This window comes from Pelodiscus sinensis, chromosome 3 (genome assembly GCF_049634645.1).
Source record: "Pelodiscus sinensis isolate JC-2024 chromosome 3, ASM4963464v1, whole genome shotgun sequence".
NCBI lineage: Eukaryota > Metazoa > Chordata > Testudines > Trionychidae > Pelodiscus > Pelodiscus sinensis.
Window position 1 is genome coordinate 1,486,223 of NC_134713.1, and position 18,529 is coordinate 1,504,751.

The window sequence follows — 18,529 nt, forward strand, 5'->3', positions numbered from 1 at the left end:
AGCGAGTGAGTCTGGATGCTCTCTTTCTAAAAAGCCCTGTTGGCATTCAAGAACGCCTTTTTTCGAAAGAGCACTTTCGAAAAAAGGCGTTCTTCCTCATGCAATGAGGTTTACCGCCGTCGAAAGAAAAGCTGCGTTCTTTCGATTTAATTTCGAAAGAACGCGGCTGCAGTCTAGACACAGGTGAAGTTTTTTCGAAAAAAGGCTACTTTTTTTGAAAAAACCCCTGAGTCTGGACACAGCCTATGTGGAAGTTTTCAGAGAACTATCCACGATAACTCCAAGATCTCTTTCCTCATTTATCATAGCCAGATTAGCCCCCATCATACTGTACGTACAGATGGGGTTATTTTTCCCGATGTGCATTTCTTTACACTTATCCACATTAAATTTCATTTGCCATTTTGTTGCCCAATCACTCAGTTTGGTGAGATCTTTTTGGAGTCCCTCACAGTCTGCTTCTGTCTTGACTATCCTAAACAGTTTGGAATCATCTGCAAACTTTACCACCTCACTGCTTACCCCTTTCTCCAGATCATTTATGAATAAGTTGAACAGGATTGGTCCCAGGACTGACCCTTGGGGGACACCACTAGTTACCCCTCTCCATTCTGAAAATTTACCATTTATTCCTACCCTTTGTTTCCTGTCTTTTAACCAGTTCTCAGTACATGAAAGGACCTTCCCTCTTATCCCATGGCCATGTAATTTACACAAAAGCTTTTGGTGAGGGACCTTGTCAAAGGCTTTCTGAAAATCTAAGTATACTATATCTACTGGATCCCCCTTATCCGCATGTTTGTTAACCCCTTCAAAGAACTCTAATAGATTAGTAAGACAGGATTTCCCTTTACAGAAACCATGTTGACTTTTGTCCAACAAATTATGTTCTTCTATGTGCCTCACAATTTTATTGTTTACTATTGTTTCGACTAATTTGCCTGGTACTGAAGTTGACTTACTGGTCTGTAATTGCCAGGATCGCCTCTAGAGCCCTTTTTAAATATTGGTGTCACATTGGCTACCTTCCAGTCATTAGGTACGGAAGCCGATTTAAAGGCTAGGTTACAAACCACAGATAATAGCTCAGCAATTTCCCATTTGAGTTCTTTTAGAACCCTTGGATGAATGCCATCCCGTCCCGGGGATTTGTTAACATTAAGTTTTTCTATTTGTGCCAAAACCTCCGACACTTCAACCTGGGACAGTTCCTCAGATTCATCACCCACAAAGGATGGTGCTCAGCCGTGAAGACTGAAGCAAAGATTCATTTAGTTTCTCCGCAATGGCTTTATCGTCCTTGATTGCTCCTTTTATATCTCCATGGCCTAGGGGTCCCAGAATACACAGGTCTGAATACACAGGATTTCTACTTAGGCCTTTGCAGTGGGGAATTTTACTCCTATAATTCCCTTTTTACTCTGTATTATGGCAGATTCTGGGGACTGGGGAAGAGGCTGGTGTCATCATCTCCCCGCTGAGCCTCCATGCGGGGCTACCAGCCAACTGTGCCAGGCGCTGCACATAGCAAAGCAGGTTGCCTAGGCATGGCCGCGGCCCACAGCAAGCAGCTCTGAGCGGTTCGCAGGGGCTGCAGCCTCCCCCGCTGCCCGCACACACGTGCAGCACCGAGCCCCAGCCAGCCAGGCTGCGAGCCGCCTGCGCAGCGCGAGCCGCCAGCTGCACTCCCCGAGGCCCGGACAGCCAGACCTGCGCATGCGCATAGCTAGTCTATTCGCCCCCCCGTCCGACGGTGGCGCATGCGCGCAGGAGGATGCCGAGCCTTTTGCTCTGCGCGTGCGCCTGAGAGACCTATCCCGGCTGTCTGCGCGAGTGTTTCCGGTGCGTTGCGGGGTGCCGGCCGGAAGTCGGGGCGTGACGAGGGTCTGTGGCGCGGGGAGCTGCCCGGGCGGGCTGGCCGAGGGGCCGGGACTCAGCCAGCGCCGCCGCCATGGTGTTCTACTTCACCTCCAGCGGTGAGTGCGCGGGGCCCCCCCGCCCGGCCCCCGCCCGGGACCCCCCCCTGGCCCGGCCCCCCCCGGGACCTCCCTCCCAGGCCCTTCCGGCCCCCCCCCGGGAACCTCCCTCCCGCCCGGCCCCCCCCCCCCGGGAACCTCCCTCCCAGGCCCTTCCGGCCCCCCCCCGGGACCCCCCGCCGGCCTGGCCCCCCCCCGGGACCTCCCTCCCAGAACCTTCCGGCCCCCCCGGCCCGCCCCCCCCAGGGCCCCCCCCGGCCCGGCCCCCTCGGGAACCTCCCTTCCGGCCCCCCCGGCCCGGCCCTCCACCCCACCATCCCGGCCCCCTCTGAACCCTTTACCCCGGGCCTTTCCGGGGCCCCCTCTGGGCCCTCCCCCCCCCCCGGCCCGGCCCACCATCCCGCCCCTCTCTAGGCCTCCCCCGGGACCTCCCCGCTCCCCCGGCACTCCATCATCCTGCCCCTTTTGGGGGCCACCCCGGGACTGCCGCGGCCCCCCCCCGACCCTCCATCATCCCGCCCCGGGCTCTTTCTCCCCGGCTGTCCATCATCCGGCCCCCTTCTGGGTCCTCTCCCCCCCTCCCCCAGCTCTTCCAGCCTCCCCGGGACTTTCCCCCAACTGGCCAAGCCCTCCACTATCTTCCCCCCCCCCGGGTCCTTCTGGCTCTTCTTCCGCCCCCCCCCCCAGGCTTTCCTGCCCTGGCCGTCCACCCACTTCCCTGGCCCTTCCTTCCAGCACCCCGCGCCCCCCCCAACATCCGCCCCCCTCCGACTCTCCTTCCCCCACCCCCCTCCGACCCGGCCCTCCAACCCTCCCTCCCCCATCCTCTGGTGCCCTCAACCTCTTGTGACCCCCAACCCCTTGCCCCTCCCTCTCAGGTCTTGGGGGTGAAAGGGATCCCTAGGTCATCTGCTCTATTCCTCTAGCATGGTGGCAGGATGGACTTCATTCCACTAGCAGTCCCTCCACAGGACTGGTTCGTTGTATGTGAGACACGGTTGGTTTTGCTACTGTAGTGTGTGCCATGCAGGTAGGCAGCCTTTATTTCCATGCACCGACTCTCCCCAGTGGGGGAATCAGACCCTGGATTTCTGAAGGAGAATTTTCCAGACGCTGCCACCTCCGTGTAGCTTCTCACCATGCTGACTTCCATCTTCTGTTTTTCAAAGTCCAGATCGCTGTCATATGAAACTCCTGTCTTGATGGTTCATCTGATTTCTCTGATTCCTGTATCTTACGAATATGTTTTTATTTCTGTCAATACTAGCTAGAAATTTAGTTCCTGTTTAGTGTATTTTTTGAGTATGTGAAGATTTAACCAGTTAACTGGTGAGTACTTTAGCAGCTCCCTGCCTGGGGTGGGCCCAGGCACCCCACAAGTAGGAGCTGGTCTGACCAGGACTCTGGAGCTGCCCCTTTCTTGTGGGGGAGATATGAGAGGAAATACAGTGGGGCTGGAGTGGTCCCCGCTCACCCCACCTTTAATCAGTTAACTGGCTAGACATATTAAAAGGGGTTTTACACCCCTAGTTTATAAGTATTGGTAATTTGGCTGACTCTCTTAAGTACTGCTTATGACCACACACTCTGGTTTTTACTCAGTAATCATGGAAATTAACCATGTGTCACCCTTCCTGGTGACCTAGGCTAGCACCCAACTTTTACTAAGATTGCAACTTGTGTTCCCATATTGAAGAGACTACACTGTCGGTGTAATGTGGTTAGCCAGTGGTCCTTCCTCTAAATTTTCTCTCTGGTAGGGCACCCCAAAGTATATTGCCCTTCTTGTTTCCCTGTATGTCTTGGTGTTCTGTCCCTTGCTGAGGGTTTATGAGGAGACCTGCTCGTTTATTCCCAGAATGGCATGAGACAGATGTCTAGGCAGGGTGGTGGGTGTGTACACACAAGGAGAGAGGGGAGTTAGGTAGGATGCTCCAAGGGGATAGAACTTGGGTAACTCGTCCAGGCCACAAAGGGAGTCCAGCATTAGAGCTGTGAGTAGAGCTTGAAAATGTCTGACTCAGCACCCTATTGCTGATGACAGGATTACACCTTGCATTATTATGTAGAGCAGGGGTGGGGAAACTAAGGCCTGGGAGCCATATTCAGCCCCTGGCTTGCCTGGATCTAGCCTCCGAGGGTCACGACTTCCCCCTAGCTTTGGGGAGCCTGCGCTTGCGCTCCAGCTGAAGCACACAAAATCTACGAGGCTGGGTAGGCTCTGGTGTGAGGGGGGAATGCAGGGACTGTCTTCTTCTCATGGCCAGTGAGGATTTGGGGGGTGGTTTTGGGGTGGGTTTTTTTTTGGCTTCTTACTTGTGAGAAGCTCCTGACTAATTTTTCAGTTGATCAGTGGCCCCTGATCCAAAAAAAGGTTCCCCATCCCTGACATAGAGCAAAAGTGAGCCCAAACCTCATGAAGTGCTTTGCTCCTCAGGCCAGTCAAACCACTGACTAGTCTTCCAAGGGAAGTGGTGGAAACTTGGTGGTTTGTTCTCTTTGATTTTTTTTTTAGATTGAGTCAATCTTGCCCTGGTCCCTGGAAAGTGAATGAAACGAATTAGCTGTTCAGAGATACAGATTTTTGTCAGTACCTCTGTGCATTGCTGTGTCTGAAACTCCTTTTGATTTGTGTTCTCTTTCTATCCCTCAGTTGTTCCCTCCGTTTACACCATTTACATGGGAAAAGATAAATATGAAAGTAAGTGCATGAAAATACTTTGGCAAAGCTTTACAGGTTGGAGTTTGCTTTCTTTTTCTCTCTCTAATTGTTTGGGCCTCTTTGATCTGACTGCATTGTTTAAAGCATGCTTTTCTAGATAATTTTCTATCAAGAAAATTATGCTGTATGCTAACACCTCATGTAGTCTGGAAATTATTTTATACCATTGTGGAGGTTGGTGAGAGGGGCAGCTAGGGGCTTAATGTGACGTTGGTGGGCACTGTGGTCTTTTTATCAGGCTACAAAATGGTCAAGGAAACAATAGTAGATGCCTAATGTGATTTGACAGCACTTGTTTTAGTTAGTTTAATTGTTCCTTGCATCATTAGTGGGGTTTTTCCCATCTGGAGTTAGTGTTCTTCAAATAAAATAGGTTATCTGTTGTGTTCTCTTCCAGTAAACCCCAAGGTACAGTCCTGCTTTATTTCATGTCCTTGCTTGCTACTCTGTACTTAAGGCAAAACCAAAATTAACACTTCAGGTGAAGAGTTGTTGCTTTTTAATCTTGGGAAATGCCCCCTTGAAAATCTCCCTCATAGGCTATCTATCAGTGTCTCCAAATAAAAAAACTGAGACTGGGATGGAGGAAAGAAAAAATTAGAAGTGTTCAGACTTTTGGCCAACACCTTAGTGCCCGAGAGCACTGTGTGGTTCAGCCCTGTTGGGGGTTCCATCACTCAAGTGCCATACTGTGGTGCAAACCCTCTTGATTTTAGTTTTTTAAAAGTAACCACTGGTGTGTCAATGAATTCAGAAACCGAGCTCTAGCAATCCTTTCCCCTCGTTGCCTGTCTCAGTGGGTGGTGTGGTTGGCTGCTGGGGAAAGTAACTTTATTTGCTCAGTATTTTTTTTCATGCCTGCAGATGAAGATCTGATCAAATATGGCTGGCCTGAAGATGTTTGGTAGGTACTGGAAAGTGCCGTGTAAGTCTTGTATGCTTGTGAAACAAATTGTGAAAGGGAGGCGGCATTGGTGCCCTTCTGGCTACTAGAGCTGCTATTCAGGATAGTTTAAACAAAATCATAGAGTGTTATTGTAGAGCAGGGGTGGCCAAAGTGTGGCTCAGGAGCTGCATGTAGCTCGTTGAGCGTGGCTTGTGGAGCCCCACGCCACACCTCTCTCCTTCACCTACCAGTTCGAGGAACGTGAGACCTCCACCTTGCCGATTCAGCAGAAGCAGGGATGAAGCCCCGAGTCTCAGCAGGCATGCCCCGTCTCTCAGACCTCTGAAGGCCGATAAGTTTGGCCACGTCTGTTTCCGAGTAGCACCTATGGCCCCCGGTGAGGTGTGGTTGCACTGCACTAGGTCATTTCACACACACACACACAGCAAGAGTTGACAATGTAACCTGGTTGTGTGTGCATGGAATAGGTGTGCCCTCATGTGGCGCTACTTATGAAAAGCTGTGTAGGTGAACCCTAACCTGACAAGGTAAATGTTGAAATGACACGGAGGTGAAATTTAAAAAACAACAAATTGTCTTGCAGCACTTTCGAGACTAACGGGTGCTGCAAGACTATTTAAGTTTTTTCCAGGTATAGACTAACACGGCTACCCCTCTGAAACAGAGGTGAAATGGCATGTCCCATGTCGCAGGGCAGATCAGCAAGAGAAGGAAACAGAACCCAGGTCTCCCAGGGAATAGAACCCCCAGATCCAGATCCTCTCCGCAGGAGCTTGCTGCTTCTCCAACCCTTTCCCTTTGTCTGAGTCCTCCTGCTACGCGTACGTGCACAATGTTCCCTTCCTGTTTACCGTCTTCAGATGCTACCTGACCAAATGAAATAGTCACTGTCTTGCCTGTATTCTGGCTCCAGGAGGACACCTCTGAGTCATGACAGGCGAAAGCCAAGCCTAACCTAAACAGATCTACCTGATCCCGTGTGCAGGGGTGACGCGGGCACTGCTCTGTACCACATGTTGATGTAGTCTTGGTCCTCCCTACATGGAAAAGAAAATACTCAGAGGAGGGCAGTTGGGGCAACTCACCATTAGCTGCAGACATGCCATTGACTGCTCTTTGTGGCAGTCTTTTAACAAGTTTTCTGTGCTGGAAGTGGCCATATTTGTCTGGGTCCGTGTATGGCTGTTAGATAATGGATGGAATGGGCTATTTATATCAATAGACGGGCTTGGACGCACAAACCCATCATCTTAGTTGATGCTAGGGAGGTTGGTCAATATAGGCTTATTTTTGGAAGTGTGTGACTGCTGACATTTTCAGTGGTTCTGTGTTTACACACAGCGGGGGCAGGTGGGAGCCAGTGCTCAAGGGAGCTGGCATTTAACCAGGTTCCCTCTGAGCACCAGCTCCCGCTTGTCCGCTTCCCGCGCTGCTGTCTTTGCCTTGCTCCCATTGCCCCCCCTCCCTCACTTCTGTGTGTGGCAATGGGGTGGGGGTGAGGAAGGCACGTGGCTCTGTGGGAGCCAGCTTAAAAGCCGGCTCTCCATGCGTACTGACTCCCGCTGCCTCTGATACGAAGGCAGTGAGGAAGGCATGCGTGTAACCGTGTGGGTTAACCGATGAGGCCAGGCATATCGGTTAACCATGTACACGTTAACATCCCTAATTGATGCTTAATGTTAACCATTTCAGCAGAGACGCTAAGAACTGAGTGGGCCATATAGACTGGAATCACTTCTGATTCCTACAGGTGGTCTTTTTGAGGAGTGAATTGATGGAACCAGTGTGTAAGAAACATGCACACCGCCTCTGCTTTTCTTGCACCTGCTCTGAAAATTAGGGATGTAAGATGCTAGGAGTACGTACTCCTCGCAGTAAAACACAGCTGACCTGTGCTCATGGGATTTGCACTGCAGGGCTATAAAATTACAGCATAGATATTGCGGGGCTTCAAGACCTCAGTGCCACCTGACCACAGACATCTACGCTGCATTTTTATAACCCTGGAGCCCAAGCCCTGCGAGCTAGAGACAGCTGACATGGCCAGCTGTGAGTCTTCTATTACAATGAAGACAAACCCTATGAAGGACGCTCCTAGGGTGTTTTGTTAGCATGAAATGTCTCTGTTAATAACAGGCTCTGCTATAGTAATATCATACTAATTTGTCTGCCGTAATTAGTTAACTGATATAGTAAGAGTCGACAGGAGTAGAGGGAGCAAATAGCAATATTTTATTGTCTGTGTGTATTATATTTCAAAGAAAACACAAGGTTCTTAGTAACTGCTTCCTTTAGCATTTCAATCTTTTTCTCTTAAAGGTAGATGAATATTTGCACAAAGATTAAAACATCTGATAAGCTGTAACAATTCCATTGCATGCTGTCAGGTATGCATGTTCAGAATATATTTTAATGCGTCTACTTATGGGACTACTCGTCTGTTGTTTTAATCTTTATTGAAGCATTTATTTCAGATTTAGCGACCTTCTGCTAAATGTGCCTTTCTACTCTGTAGGTTTCATGTGGATAAGCTTTCCTCTGCACATGTATACCTCCGACTACACAAGGTAACCTCAGAACCCTGCTGCATGTAAACAAATATGTATTGGTATCACCAGGGCTCAACAAATCACTGAATCTACTCACCCGTGGCGAGTAGATTTCAGCTGGTCGCCCCGTTCACCCCGCATGCGCAGTGCAGGGCTGGCGAGTAGGTTTCGCCACCGTTTGTCAAGCCCTGGGTATCACAGTGGTCTGCAAAGGATTTTTTTAAAGATCCTCATTTCCAGAAAATGTTTTTTTCTGCTTGTTTTGAATTCTAGAATTTTTATACATGCCAAGTCTAGTTCTCCCTGGTTTAGGAGGGTTTGTTACCTCAGGTATTTATTGAGTTTGTACACCAAAATGTGGGAGAACTTGTGTTCTGTTGTTGCATATAATATGAGCGTATAATATAAGCATTCTGCACACACACAAGTCTTACAATCTAAGGCTGCCATTCCACTATGAGCTCTGTATGCATATACTCCCTCCTCCCCTCCCTTCCCCGCTCACTGATAGTGCCACTGATGTTAATGGGAGTCTGCAAGAATGCTGGTGTGTAGCGGAACTTGAGCATTTGTTAGTATGCTACCCAGGGATGTTAAATATCGACTAATTGAATAGTCGAGTAACCTCATGAATTCTTATCGGTTAGTCGACTGTTCTATAGTCTCCAGGGGTGGGTCTGGCAGCCAGTGCACTCCAGCCCCACTCCCAAAAAGGTCCTTGCCACTCTGCACTGCTGCCTCTATATCAGAGGAGGCAGCGCAGAGTGCCAGGCAGGAGCTGGTCCGCAAGAGCAGCTAATTTAAAAAACAGCTCCCCTGACCGACCAGCTGCCTGTTGCCCTGTGCTACTGCCTCTGATAAAGGCAGCAGCGCAGGGTGGCAGCAGCTCCTGTCTTGGGGGGAGGGTCCGAGCTCTCGGACCCAGCGTGAGCTGGAACTGAGGTGGGCTGCCTGCCTGCTCGGCTCCTAATACACTTTAAATGCAGAGCCGCAGCAGGGTTAGGTCCCGGACCCATTGCAAGCCAGGACTGAGCTGGGCTGCTGGCCAGCCTGCTAAAAAATGTACTGGGGGGGGAGGGGGAGGGGAACTGTTTGTAAAGTGGCATGAAAGCCATGGGCAGCAGGTGCTATAGAAGTGCAAAGTGGTATAATCTGTGTGTGTCATGCAGGGTGGTCATAGCTGAGTTTGCATAGCACGTTCCAAGCGCGCTGTTGGTCCGGGGTTTCTCCAGTGTTCGTAAATGCCCTGCTGCTCCTTCAAATGGCACAATAAATCACTCTGGTTCCACTGCTCTCTTTTAGGGGCAGACGGTGGATGACATTCCCAAAGAAGTTTTGATAGACTGCGCCCATCTAGTGAAAGCCAATAGCATTCAGGGTAACATTTACTATTGAAATTGGCAAGTTGACAGTGGCGATTAAGGGGCTGGGGAGAGGGATTTGTTCCATGCCAAGTTACCCAAAATCCTTGAATAATGTGACGTTTAAGCACCTTTCATAACTTGTTGTTTTCATGGGAAACAGATGTCCCTTCCAGCAGCTTGTGCTGATGCTATTTTCATACGGAAACTTTAATCTCCCGATTCCTCACTGTGCCTCTAAATCACTGTACGAGCCAAAGGGAGGCTTGCCATTTTCCCTCTAATACCCACCTGAGGCCGCCTTTGGGGCAGGCAGATTTCTGGCAAAGCCAGGCTTCATCTGGAGTTCATTAACGCAGCTCTGGCCCTTGCTGCCACAGAACATACAATGGCAATGCTGTTCCCTCAGATAGGAGGTAGAGGACAAGTCCTGACACATGTCACTGACCAGCAGCTGTGTGACACAGCGTTACTCTGGCCGGTTGGGGAGACAGGGTGTCAGAAGGTGGGGGAGGGAGAATCGAAATGTTTCCCGCTTCTTGTGATACAAGCCCTCTTGTTTCTCCTCTTTGCTCTGTAGGATGTAAAATGAACAACATCAATGTGGTGTACACACCATGGACCAACCTAAAGAAAACAGCTGACATGGACGTGGGACAGATAGGGTTTCACAGACAAAAGGATGTAAGTGTTTGCTATGTGGCTGCAAGGAAACCCAGCAGCTGACTGCAATGCCTCCTTCGTAACGCCACCATGTTGTGTCATCCACCAAGGCTCTAACGCAGGGGAAATGTCTGTGGTCCAGGACATGGGAAAAATCCCAGCTGTTTTTTGGTGGGCGAAACTGAATTTCCATGTGGGTGCTGGAATATAGTAAAGTAAAACCACGACTGCACATGGAAGACAAGTTAAAACAGGGCTGCAGAGTCATTGGCTATGGCCAGTATACAATATCCCAGTGTCTCATACACACTTGCTGCATGGATTTCCACCTACGCTTGGATTATTGTCTTCAGTATGATTGAAAACACTCTGACCTGGTGGTAACATAACCACAGCTGGTTTTCCTTTGGTAACAAGCAGCTATTTCCATTTCAAGTTGGAGACCTTGAATCTCAGAGTTCATCAGATCCTGTTTCCTGTAAAATCTCCCTGTTTTCATACTTTTAAATGTTGAAGGAACCTCCAGACTTAAAGCATGAATCCAGTTGTCACTTTCAGAATTGCTAGCAGGCAGCCTTGTGTATTTTCTCTGCAGCCAGCTGAGCCCCCTGTCATAAAATCATTAAGGCTGACTTAGGAGAGCAGTGGAGTCCTGTATTGAAAGAGCTAGGTTATCTGGAGAGAAGAGATTGTCAGTTGGTTGGTTAAGTTCCAAGTCTTGGTTCTGAGTTCTCTTTAGGGATGTAAAATCCTGGTTAAAAAGTTAACTAGTTAAACCTGATGCAGCTGCTTGTGCCCAGCCAGACAGGGCCCACCACGTCGTGGGGGGGCTGCTCCAACCAGACCAGTAATGGGTTAACCCTTTACATCCCTAGTCCTCTTCTGGCTCTTCCACAGATTTCCTGTGTGTTAAGAGCCGGACGGCTCTTAAGACATTTAAAAGGCTGAAGCATGGGGTGGAAGACTTGATGCAAGCTGGGACAGCTGATTCATTTAGCTGCCGGCTCTAATCTAATAAATACAGGAGAATGTTTGTAAGTTTGTGCGCTAATAACTTGGACACTATAAGAGCTACTGCAACCAAACTTTTTATGGGATAACCTTTCATCCAGGAGAAGGTTTTAAGGTACCCGATCGGGCCCGAGCTTAGGCTGTAAAAATAAAAAAGTAACGTGCTGCAGAGGCTGCCCCGCCCACCCGAGGTCCCGTGCCTGCCACCTGCAGCGCCGTCTGGGACTCGCCCACAAGGTTACATAAGCGACCCTCTTTTCCCTCCCCCCGCGCCTGCACACGGTGCCCCCACCCCCACGCGCACAGCAGCTCAGGGGCCCGCCCTGCCCTCTGCGGCATCTGCAGCCCTGGGCATGAGCTGGGGCGCCCCTCCCGCATGTAACCTTTCTTCTCCCTCCCCTCCCCGGGGATGACGCGGACCTATATTTTAATCCCTATAGAAATCCGTGCAACTTTTCTACCATTCATGAAAAGATAATGGACTACTGTTTTTTTCTACATTTTGTTCCTCCGGTTTCCCGAGCAAGACCAGGTAACTCCAGCTAGTACATTTAAGAAGCAGAGGCGCAGTGTCTGGGACTGGGCGCAAGCCGGGAATCAGCTGATTCCCAGCTCATGCCTGGTCTCTAACCCCTGACACCAGCGGAAATGGTGTGGGGGGAACCATCTCCTTCTCCCTTCCCTGCCCTGGCTGCCTCTGATAGGCAGCAAGTGGGGGAAGCGACTAGCTGAAGGATGGTGCTTATCGGGTAATCGACGAGTCACTTTCATCCCTAGCTGTAGAAGTACAAAGTGTTTGTTAAATGCAAATCGGTACTGGCCAGTGCAGTATTGAAGACAGCAGTGCACAGAAGGGGTACAGTGTACTCAGCAACAGCGTGAGCTTCAGGTCCACATAGACTTGTTCCATAGGTGGGTGGCTAGGATCCAGTCAATCCTCAGGCTCTCTGCTGAGACTGTAGCCAAGAACGCCAATCAGCGATAACGGTTTGTGTTCTTGTGCCTGTTGGGGGTTGTCTTCTTCACACAAGCCACTGAACGGCGCCAGATGCCCGTGACACAGTCTAAATGAGATTTGGGAGTCACGCGTCAGGGTGAAAATGCCGCTCTTGGTCTGTGTTTACCTCACGGTGGTGTCTCTTTCTCAGCGAAACACACGGAGGCAGCCTTTTTGATAAGGATTATAGTTCTTTCCATCCCACAGGTGAGAACAGTGACCGTGGAGAAAAAGGTGAATGAGATAGTGAACAGGCTCGAGAAGACCAAAGTGGAGCGGTTCCCTGACCTGGCCGCCGAGAAAGAAGCTCGGGACAGAGAGGAGAGAAATGAGAAAAAAGCCCAGATCCAAGAGATGAAGCGGAAGGAGAAGGAGGAGATGAAGAAGAAGAAAGAAATGGAAGAGCTCAGGTGAGTAATGGCTGTGGCTAGCTCTCACTGTCAGCATTTCACATCCATGATGGGAAGGAGACTTCGACCAGGGTGTGTCGGCAGAGAGAAAGGGGTAAGCAGTGAGGTGGTAAAGTTTGCAGATGATACCAAACTGTTTAGGATAGTCAAGACAGAAGCAGACTGTGAGGGACTCCAAGAAATCTCACCAAACTGAGTGATTGGGCAGCAAAATGGCAACTGAAATTCAATGTGGCTAAGTGTAAAAATAACCCCAACGATACGTACAGTATGATGGGGGCAAACTTGGCTACAACAAATCAGGAAAGAGATCTTGGAGTTCTCATGGACAGTTCTCTGAAAACTTCCACACAGTGTGCAGCGATGGTCAAAAAGGCAAATAGGATGCTAGGAATTATTAAGAAAGGGATAGAAAATAAGACCCAGAATATCTTACTGCCCCTGTATAAAACTATGGTACGCCCACATCTTGAATACTGTGTACAGATGTGGTCTCCTCACCTCAAAAAAGATATTTTGGCCTTGGAAAGGGTTCAGAAAAGGGCAACCAAAATGATTAGGGGTTTGGAACGGGTCCCATATGAGGAGAGGCTAAAGAGACTGGGACTTTTCAATTTAGAAAAGAGGAGACTGAGGGGGGATATGATAGAGATCTATAAAATCATGAGTGGTGTGGAGAGGGCCGATAAAGAAAAGTTATTTATTAGTTCCCTAAATAGAAGAACTAGAGGACACCAAATGAAATTAATGGGTAGCAGGTTTAAAACTAATAAAAGAAAGTTCTTCTTCACACAGCGTGTAGTCAACCTGTGGAACTCCTTGCTGCAGGAGGCTGTGAAGGCTAGGACTATAATAGAGTTTAAAGAGAAGCTAGATAATTTCATGGAGGTTAGGTCCATAAAAGGCTATTAGCCAGGGGATAACATGGTGTCCTTGGCTTCTGTTTCAGAGGCTGGAGAGGGATGGCAGGAGACAAATTGCTTGATCGTTGTCTTCGGTCCACCCTCTCTGGGGCACCTGGTGCTGGCCACTGTTGGCAGACAGGCTACTGGGCTAGAAGGACCTTTGGTCTGACCCAGTACGGCCGTTCTTATGTTTATGTTCTTATGTAGTGACTGAGTCACTCATGCTCTGGTCTGTCTTAGACTGGCACAGTCTTAAGCAATAGTATTTGCAGGGCCTGGAACCCTTTCCTTGCCTTTGTCTTGGGGACTAGATGCATTCCTCCAGGTCACTTAATATGAACATAAGAATGGCCAACCTAGGTCAGACCAAAGGTCCATCCAGCCCAGTGTCCTGTCTGCTCACAGTGGCCAAAGCCAGGTGCCCCAGAGGGAGGGATCAAAACAGGTAATCCTCACGTGATCCCTCCCCTGTCACCCACCTCCAGAGAAACAAAGGCTAGGGCCACCATTCCTACCCATCCTGGCCTATAGCCATTGGTGGACCCAACGTCCATGCATCTATCTTGGAGGAGGAAGAGGGGGGAAAATTCTTCTCGGCCTCTGAGGATAGAACAAGAAGCAATGGGCTTAAACTGCAGCAAGGGAGGTTTAGGTTGGACATTAGGAGAAACTTCCCAACTGTCAGGGTGGCTAAGCACTGGAATAAATTGCCCGGGAATGTTGTGGAATCTCCATCATGGGAGATATTTCAGGTTAGATAGACATCCATCAGGATGGTCTAGATGGTGGTTGGTCCTGCCAGGAGGTCTGGGGACTGGATTTGATGACCTCTCGAGGTCCCATCCAGTTCTGGTGTTCTAGGCTTCTATGAAGTGTCAGCCGGAGTGTCCCAAAGATGCAAATATGAAATAGATACACAGATAACTTTGGGTACAGAAATACACGCATACAAATGGGATTAGCGTATTCAGGAAATCCTCACTTTTCCAATGACACCTTACATGAGACATCTTGCACAGAGCATATCTCAGCTGTGGCATATTCATATCAGAAGCATATTTTCATAAAGCATGGGAAGTGTCACATCTCAGTGTCCTCGTCTGTCTCTGACATAAGTGTTTTGCTCCAAAGTGTCTGTGCTCTTCATAGTCCACTTACTCTTCGCTTAGGGCTGTGGTGTGTTCTTTGAAAGACAAACTTGTGTTTGATTTCCCCCTGAAGAACAGGAGAGCTAAACTTGGAGGCCCCCTGTCCTGTTTCAGAGTGTACGTTCAAAACATAATTTCTCTTCCCTTGCAGGAGCTACTCTTCTCTGATGAAATCTGAGAACATGTCCTCCAACCAGGTAAGCGCAGGCTGGCACCTGTGAAGATCTTGCTTCCAGAAGCCTGGTTAAGAATCAGAGTAGGCTAACAGGATATGACGGAGAAAGCAAGCTTTAGCCCAGTAGCTGCACACGGTGATTTGTTCCACAGGCTATACTTTTCTTATTGTAGGACAATATCCAAGGAGAGCAGAGCTGCGTGATTTCAGGCAAAGGGAGTCTACTTTCTGTAGCACCCACTAGAGATGTTAAATGGGCCAAGGACACAGCCACCCATTTCTTTTCTCCGCCATCTCCCAGTCTGCTTCTCTGAGTTCCCTTTGGTTGCATTCAGAGCCCCTTGCCAGTGGGGCTGAGAAGTTCTGTGTAGGAAGGATACCAAGTTCTGTGGCAGGGCAGCCACCAAAAAGAGCCTATCAAGTGAAATTCTTTTTGTCCTTTTGCTTCCACAGGCCTGTGTCTGGTTTTCTTGGGGTTGGGGGAACCATCTATCTTTGGATTACTCTGTCGCATCAGTGATACCTCCAGGCAAACAAAGAGCTCAGACTGCCTCTCGCAAATCTGTGTTGAAAATCGCTTGAGCTGTCACATTACCAGAGGCTCAGCAGCTGCTTAGGATAGGGTTATGGATTTCTTGTGTTTGGTGAATCGTCCGGCTGGTGAGCATATGGGGTAAAGATACCCATGGGGTTTAAGTAGCAGCACTTCCTACTAGGCATGTGAAGGACTAGTTGGCTATCCAATAAGCAAATGCTTATCTGCTAGTTGACTAGTCCCTCCCCCCTCCCCTTGCTGCCTCTGTCAGAAAGACGCAGCAAACGGGGAGAAGGGGTACTTCAAAGCAGCAGCACCACTTGAAGCCTGGGGCCTTACCCAAGGCTCCATGCAGCGCTGCTGCTTTGAAACCCCGCAGGGAGCCCGCTGTCTGGCGACACACGGTGTTTCAAAGCGGTAGCTTTGAACTAATTGAATAGTCAGTCAATATTTAACATCCTTAGTTCCTACCACGCATGTGCAAGCTGTGTCTGGCTAGTGACATTCCCGTAAGGAATGTCACCCCTCTCTGTGTCTAAGCCACCTGTCGTCAGACTGCTGCTTTCATGCTGGGCTCAGATTAAGTCAAATTCACAAAGGGCTGATGCACAGGAGTGTGTTGGCAAGAATCTCTGCTTCGTGGCCTGAGTCATAAGACGTAGGTAAAGGCTACGAAGTCACCAGTTCCGTGGATTATCAGAGCTCAGTTACCCGTCGTGCCTCCCAGAGTTACACTTGAAAGATGGAGCCTCCATTGGAACGGGTGGAGCCGGTTTACTGCGGGGCTAGCAAGCCGCACAGATTTGATATTGCATCTGTTTCCTTAACATGGCTGGTTGGTTCCTAGGCTCTGAATTCAAGGGGAAGATGTCAGGGGCATACTTGAATGAACAAGAGGATCCTTGTATGTTACGTGTGAGACTAGCAACAACATCCAAGAATCTAGCTGTGGGGTTTGTCAGCTACGGAATTCTGATCGCCAGCCTTTTGAATAAACTTTTGCTGAGCTCATGGCTTTTGTACGGGCACCGGAGGAACCTCAGCCACTTCCTTTAACGATGGTAGAGGTTACTGACTACACCACTGTCTTTTAGCCTGGGGGTCTGCGGACTCTGAAGATTTCTAAAGGGGTCCACACCCATCTTAGGGGTCTGCAAATGAAGAGCCACCGGACTCCGGCCTGTCAGCAGAGTTACACTCCCACTTTAAGAAGCTTTTTTCGTTAATTTCATTCTCTTTTCCCCCCCAGGATGGCAATGACTCCGATGACTTCATGTGAACGGGGCACACTCCCCTTTCTGTATCTTGAGGGGGACTGCCATGCCTTTCTCCGTCCATCCGACGCCAAACAAATGCTGACTTCAGAGTTTGACCCAGTTGGAACAGTCCCTGGCAATATCCGACCAGCCCTCTGATGTGGGTCTCCTAAAGACAGTATCTTACCAGAGAAGGGAGGGTGGGGGGAAAAGGGGAGGATACATTCTGGTTCTACAAGGACTTTTGATATATTTATTTTATGAGGGAGGGACTTTTAATCTGAGCTGCAGGAGTGTCGTGCTGCCTTAATGAATTGGCAGTAGACTCCAAGAAATGTTGCGGGGGTGGTACCGGCTCCCTGGTATAAATTCAAACCTGAAATCACAATTGCTGAGGTGAGGACTCTCTTCTCTTGGGTGATCCTTGTTGATGGGCTCTGTGTATTCATCCAAGCCAGGGAATTCCCATAAAGCAGAGGAGTCTGAATTTGGCTCAGCTGATGGCCATATTGCAAATCTGCCTGGAGCCAAAGAGATCCGCCCATCTGGAAAATGTAGCAAATTGTAGCTGCCTTCATTTTCACAGGGAGCTGGTGCCTCTGGGCAGCCTGACCGATGGAGCAATGCATGCTGGGATGTGGTGTCTTGAGGCTGCATATCTGTAATATAGACGAGGATAGTCATGAATTGTTTTCGGCTGCACTCGGCACCCCTTTAGAACAAAGGATGTTGGGCTTGCAAATAAGATGGTGTTCGAAAAGCCTGGAACACTTGACTGAGTAACCTGTAACATGGCTAATAAACATGCAAAATGATTGTGGTAACTCGCACAACATGTTTAGGCCTGTTGTAATTGGGGGGGGGGGGGGGTTGTGTGTGTAGTGTTGCATGGGTTCGAGATGTGGTTACCAATCTTCCCTCTAATTTGTTCCATCGGTGTGCGAAATACATTTTACGATGTGCGCCAAGGCCTCTTTAGGTGTGCACCACCATTGGAAACCCACGCTGCTGGCTGTGGGCGCTCTGCGAATCAGCTGGGTGGCAGCTTACAGGGAACACTGGCGGTTGTAGTTGGGGGCAGGAGCGTGAGGAGGGACGCTGGTATGAGTGGCTGTGGAAGGCGCTGCTTCAGCCATTGCGAACGTGGCTGACGTTGGAGGTGAGTGGAAATGGACCGTGGAGCAGAAGTGGCGGGGAGACTTCCCGGGTGAAGCAGTGTCTGTCTTTTCAGCTTGGTTCTTCCATGCACGCAAGCTCCTCTGAGGTCAGTTGCTACAGCCACTTGTGTCCAGATAGCTCCTGCACCGGCTTGCACAATCGTTTACAAAGTACTCTGTGCGTGTGGCGGTAGGTCCATGCCAAGCGGGTGACATGTCCCAGCTCCCGGGAGTTTATCCTAAGTATGGCTCCTGGAACTCTGGCTCTGCGCTCTCCTGGCCCAGTTGTTTTGTGTTGCAGTCTTAGCCCAGGGGGTGAGCTGTCTGAGATCTACGTGTAGTGTCTGCCGTTGTAAACGCAAAGAGATCCCCTGTTGTCTGGGGCCCAGAAGAGGGTGTGCACCTTCCTACTGCTTTGTCGTGCCCCCTTGGCCAGTGAAGCATGTGAGAGCCTGGAGAAACAGGAAGTGAGCTCCCTTTGTAGGCTCCAGGATTGCGATTGTATTAATCCCGCAGTGTTGCTTCCAGAGGTGGATGATGTGGCTGAGAACAGAACTCGGCCCGATGGTGGGGTTGTGTTAGGTGCTGTACAAATGTAATTGAGGCTTCCTGCCTCGAGCAGCTCAGTCTAATTAGCTGTCAGCATTACCCGAAAGAGCCACGGTATGCACGTGTGTGTAGAGAATTTATAAAATTCTCATGGCAAAATGGTGTCTTCCTGCCTCCCGTTGTCAGTCGCTCCCCTGGCGATAGGCAG

The 18,529-nt window shown here is 49.6% G+C and overlaps 1 protein-coding gene across 1 annotated transcript; it reads left to right on the forward strand.

The window, feature by feature from the left end:
- The first annotated feature begins 1,818 nt into the window (after positions 1–1,818).
- CCDC25 (coiled-coil domain containing 25) lies at positions 1,819–17,448 on the forward strand. The gene is made up of 9 exons (XM_075925968.1): positions 1,819–1,976; positions 4,630–4,677; positions 5,563–5,602; positions 8,121–8,172; positions 9,457–9,532; positions 10,096–10,199; positions 12,394–12,596; positions 14,801–14,846; positions 16,609–17,448. Exons 1-9 carry the CDS (start codon positions 1,952–1,954, stop codon positions 16,636–16,638), a joined length of 624 nt encoding a protein of 207 aa, XP_075782083.1. The 5' UTR covers positions 1,819–1,951; the 3' UTR covers positions 16,639–17,448.
- The last annotated feature ends 1,081 nt before the right edge of the window (positions 17,449–18,529 follow it).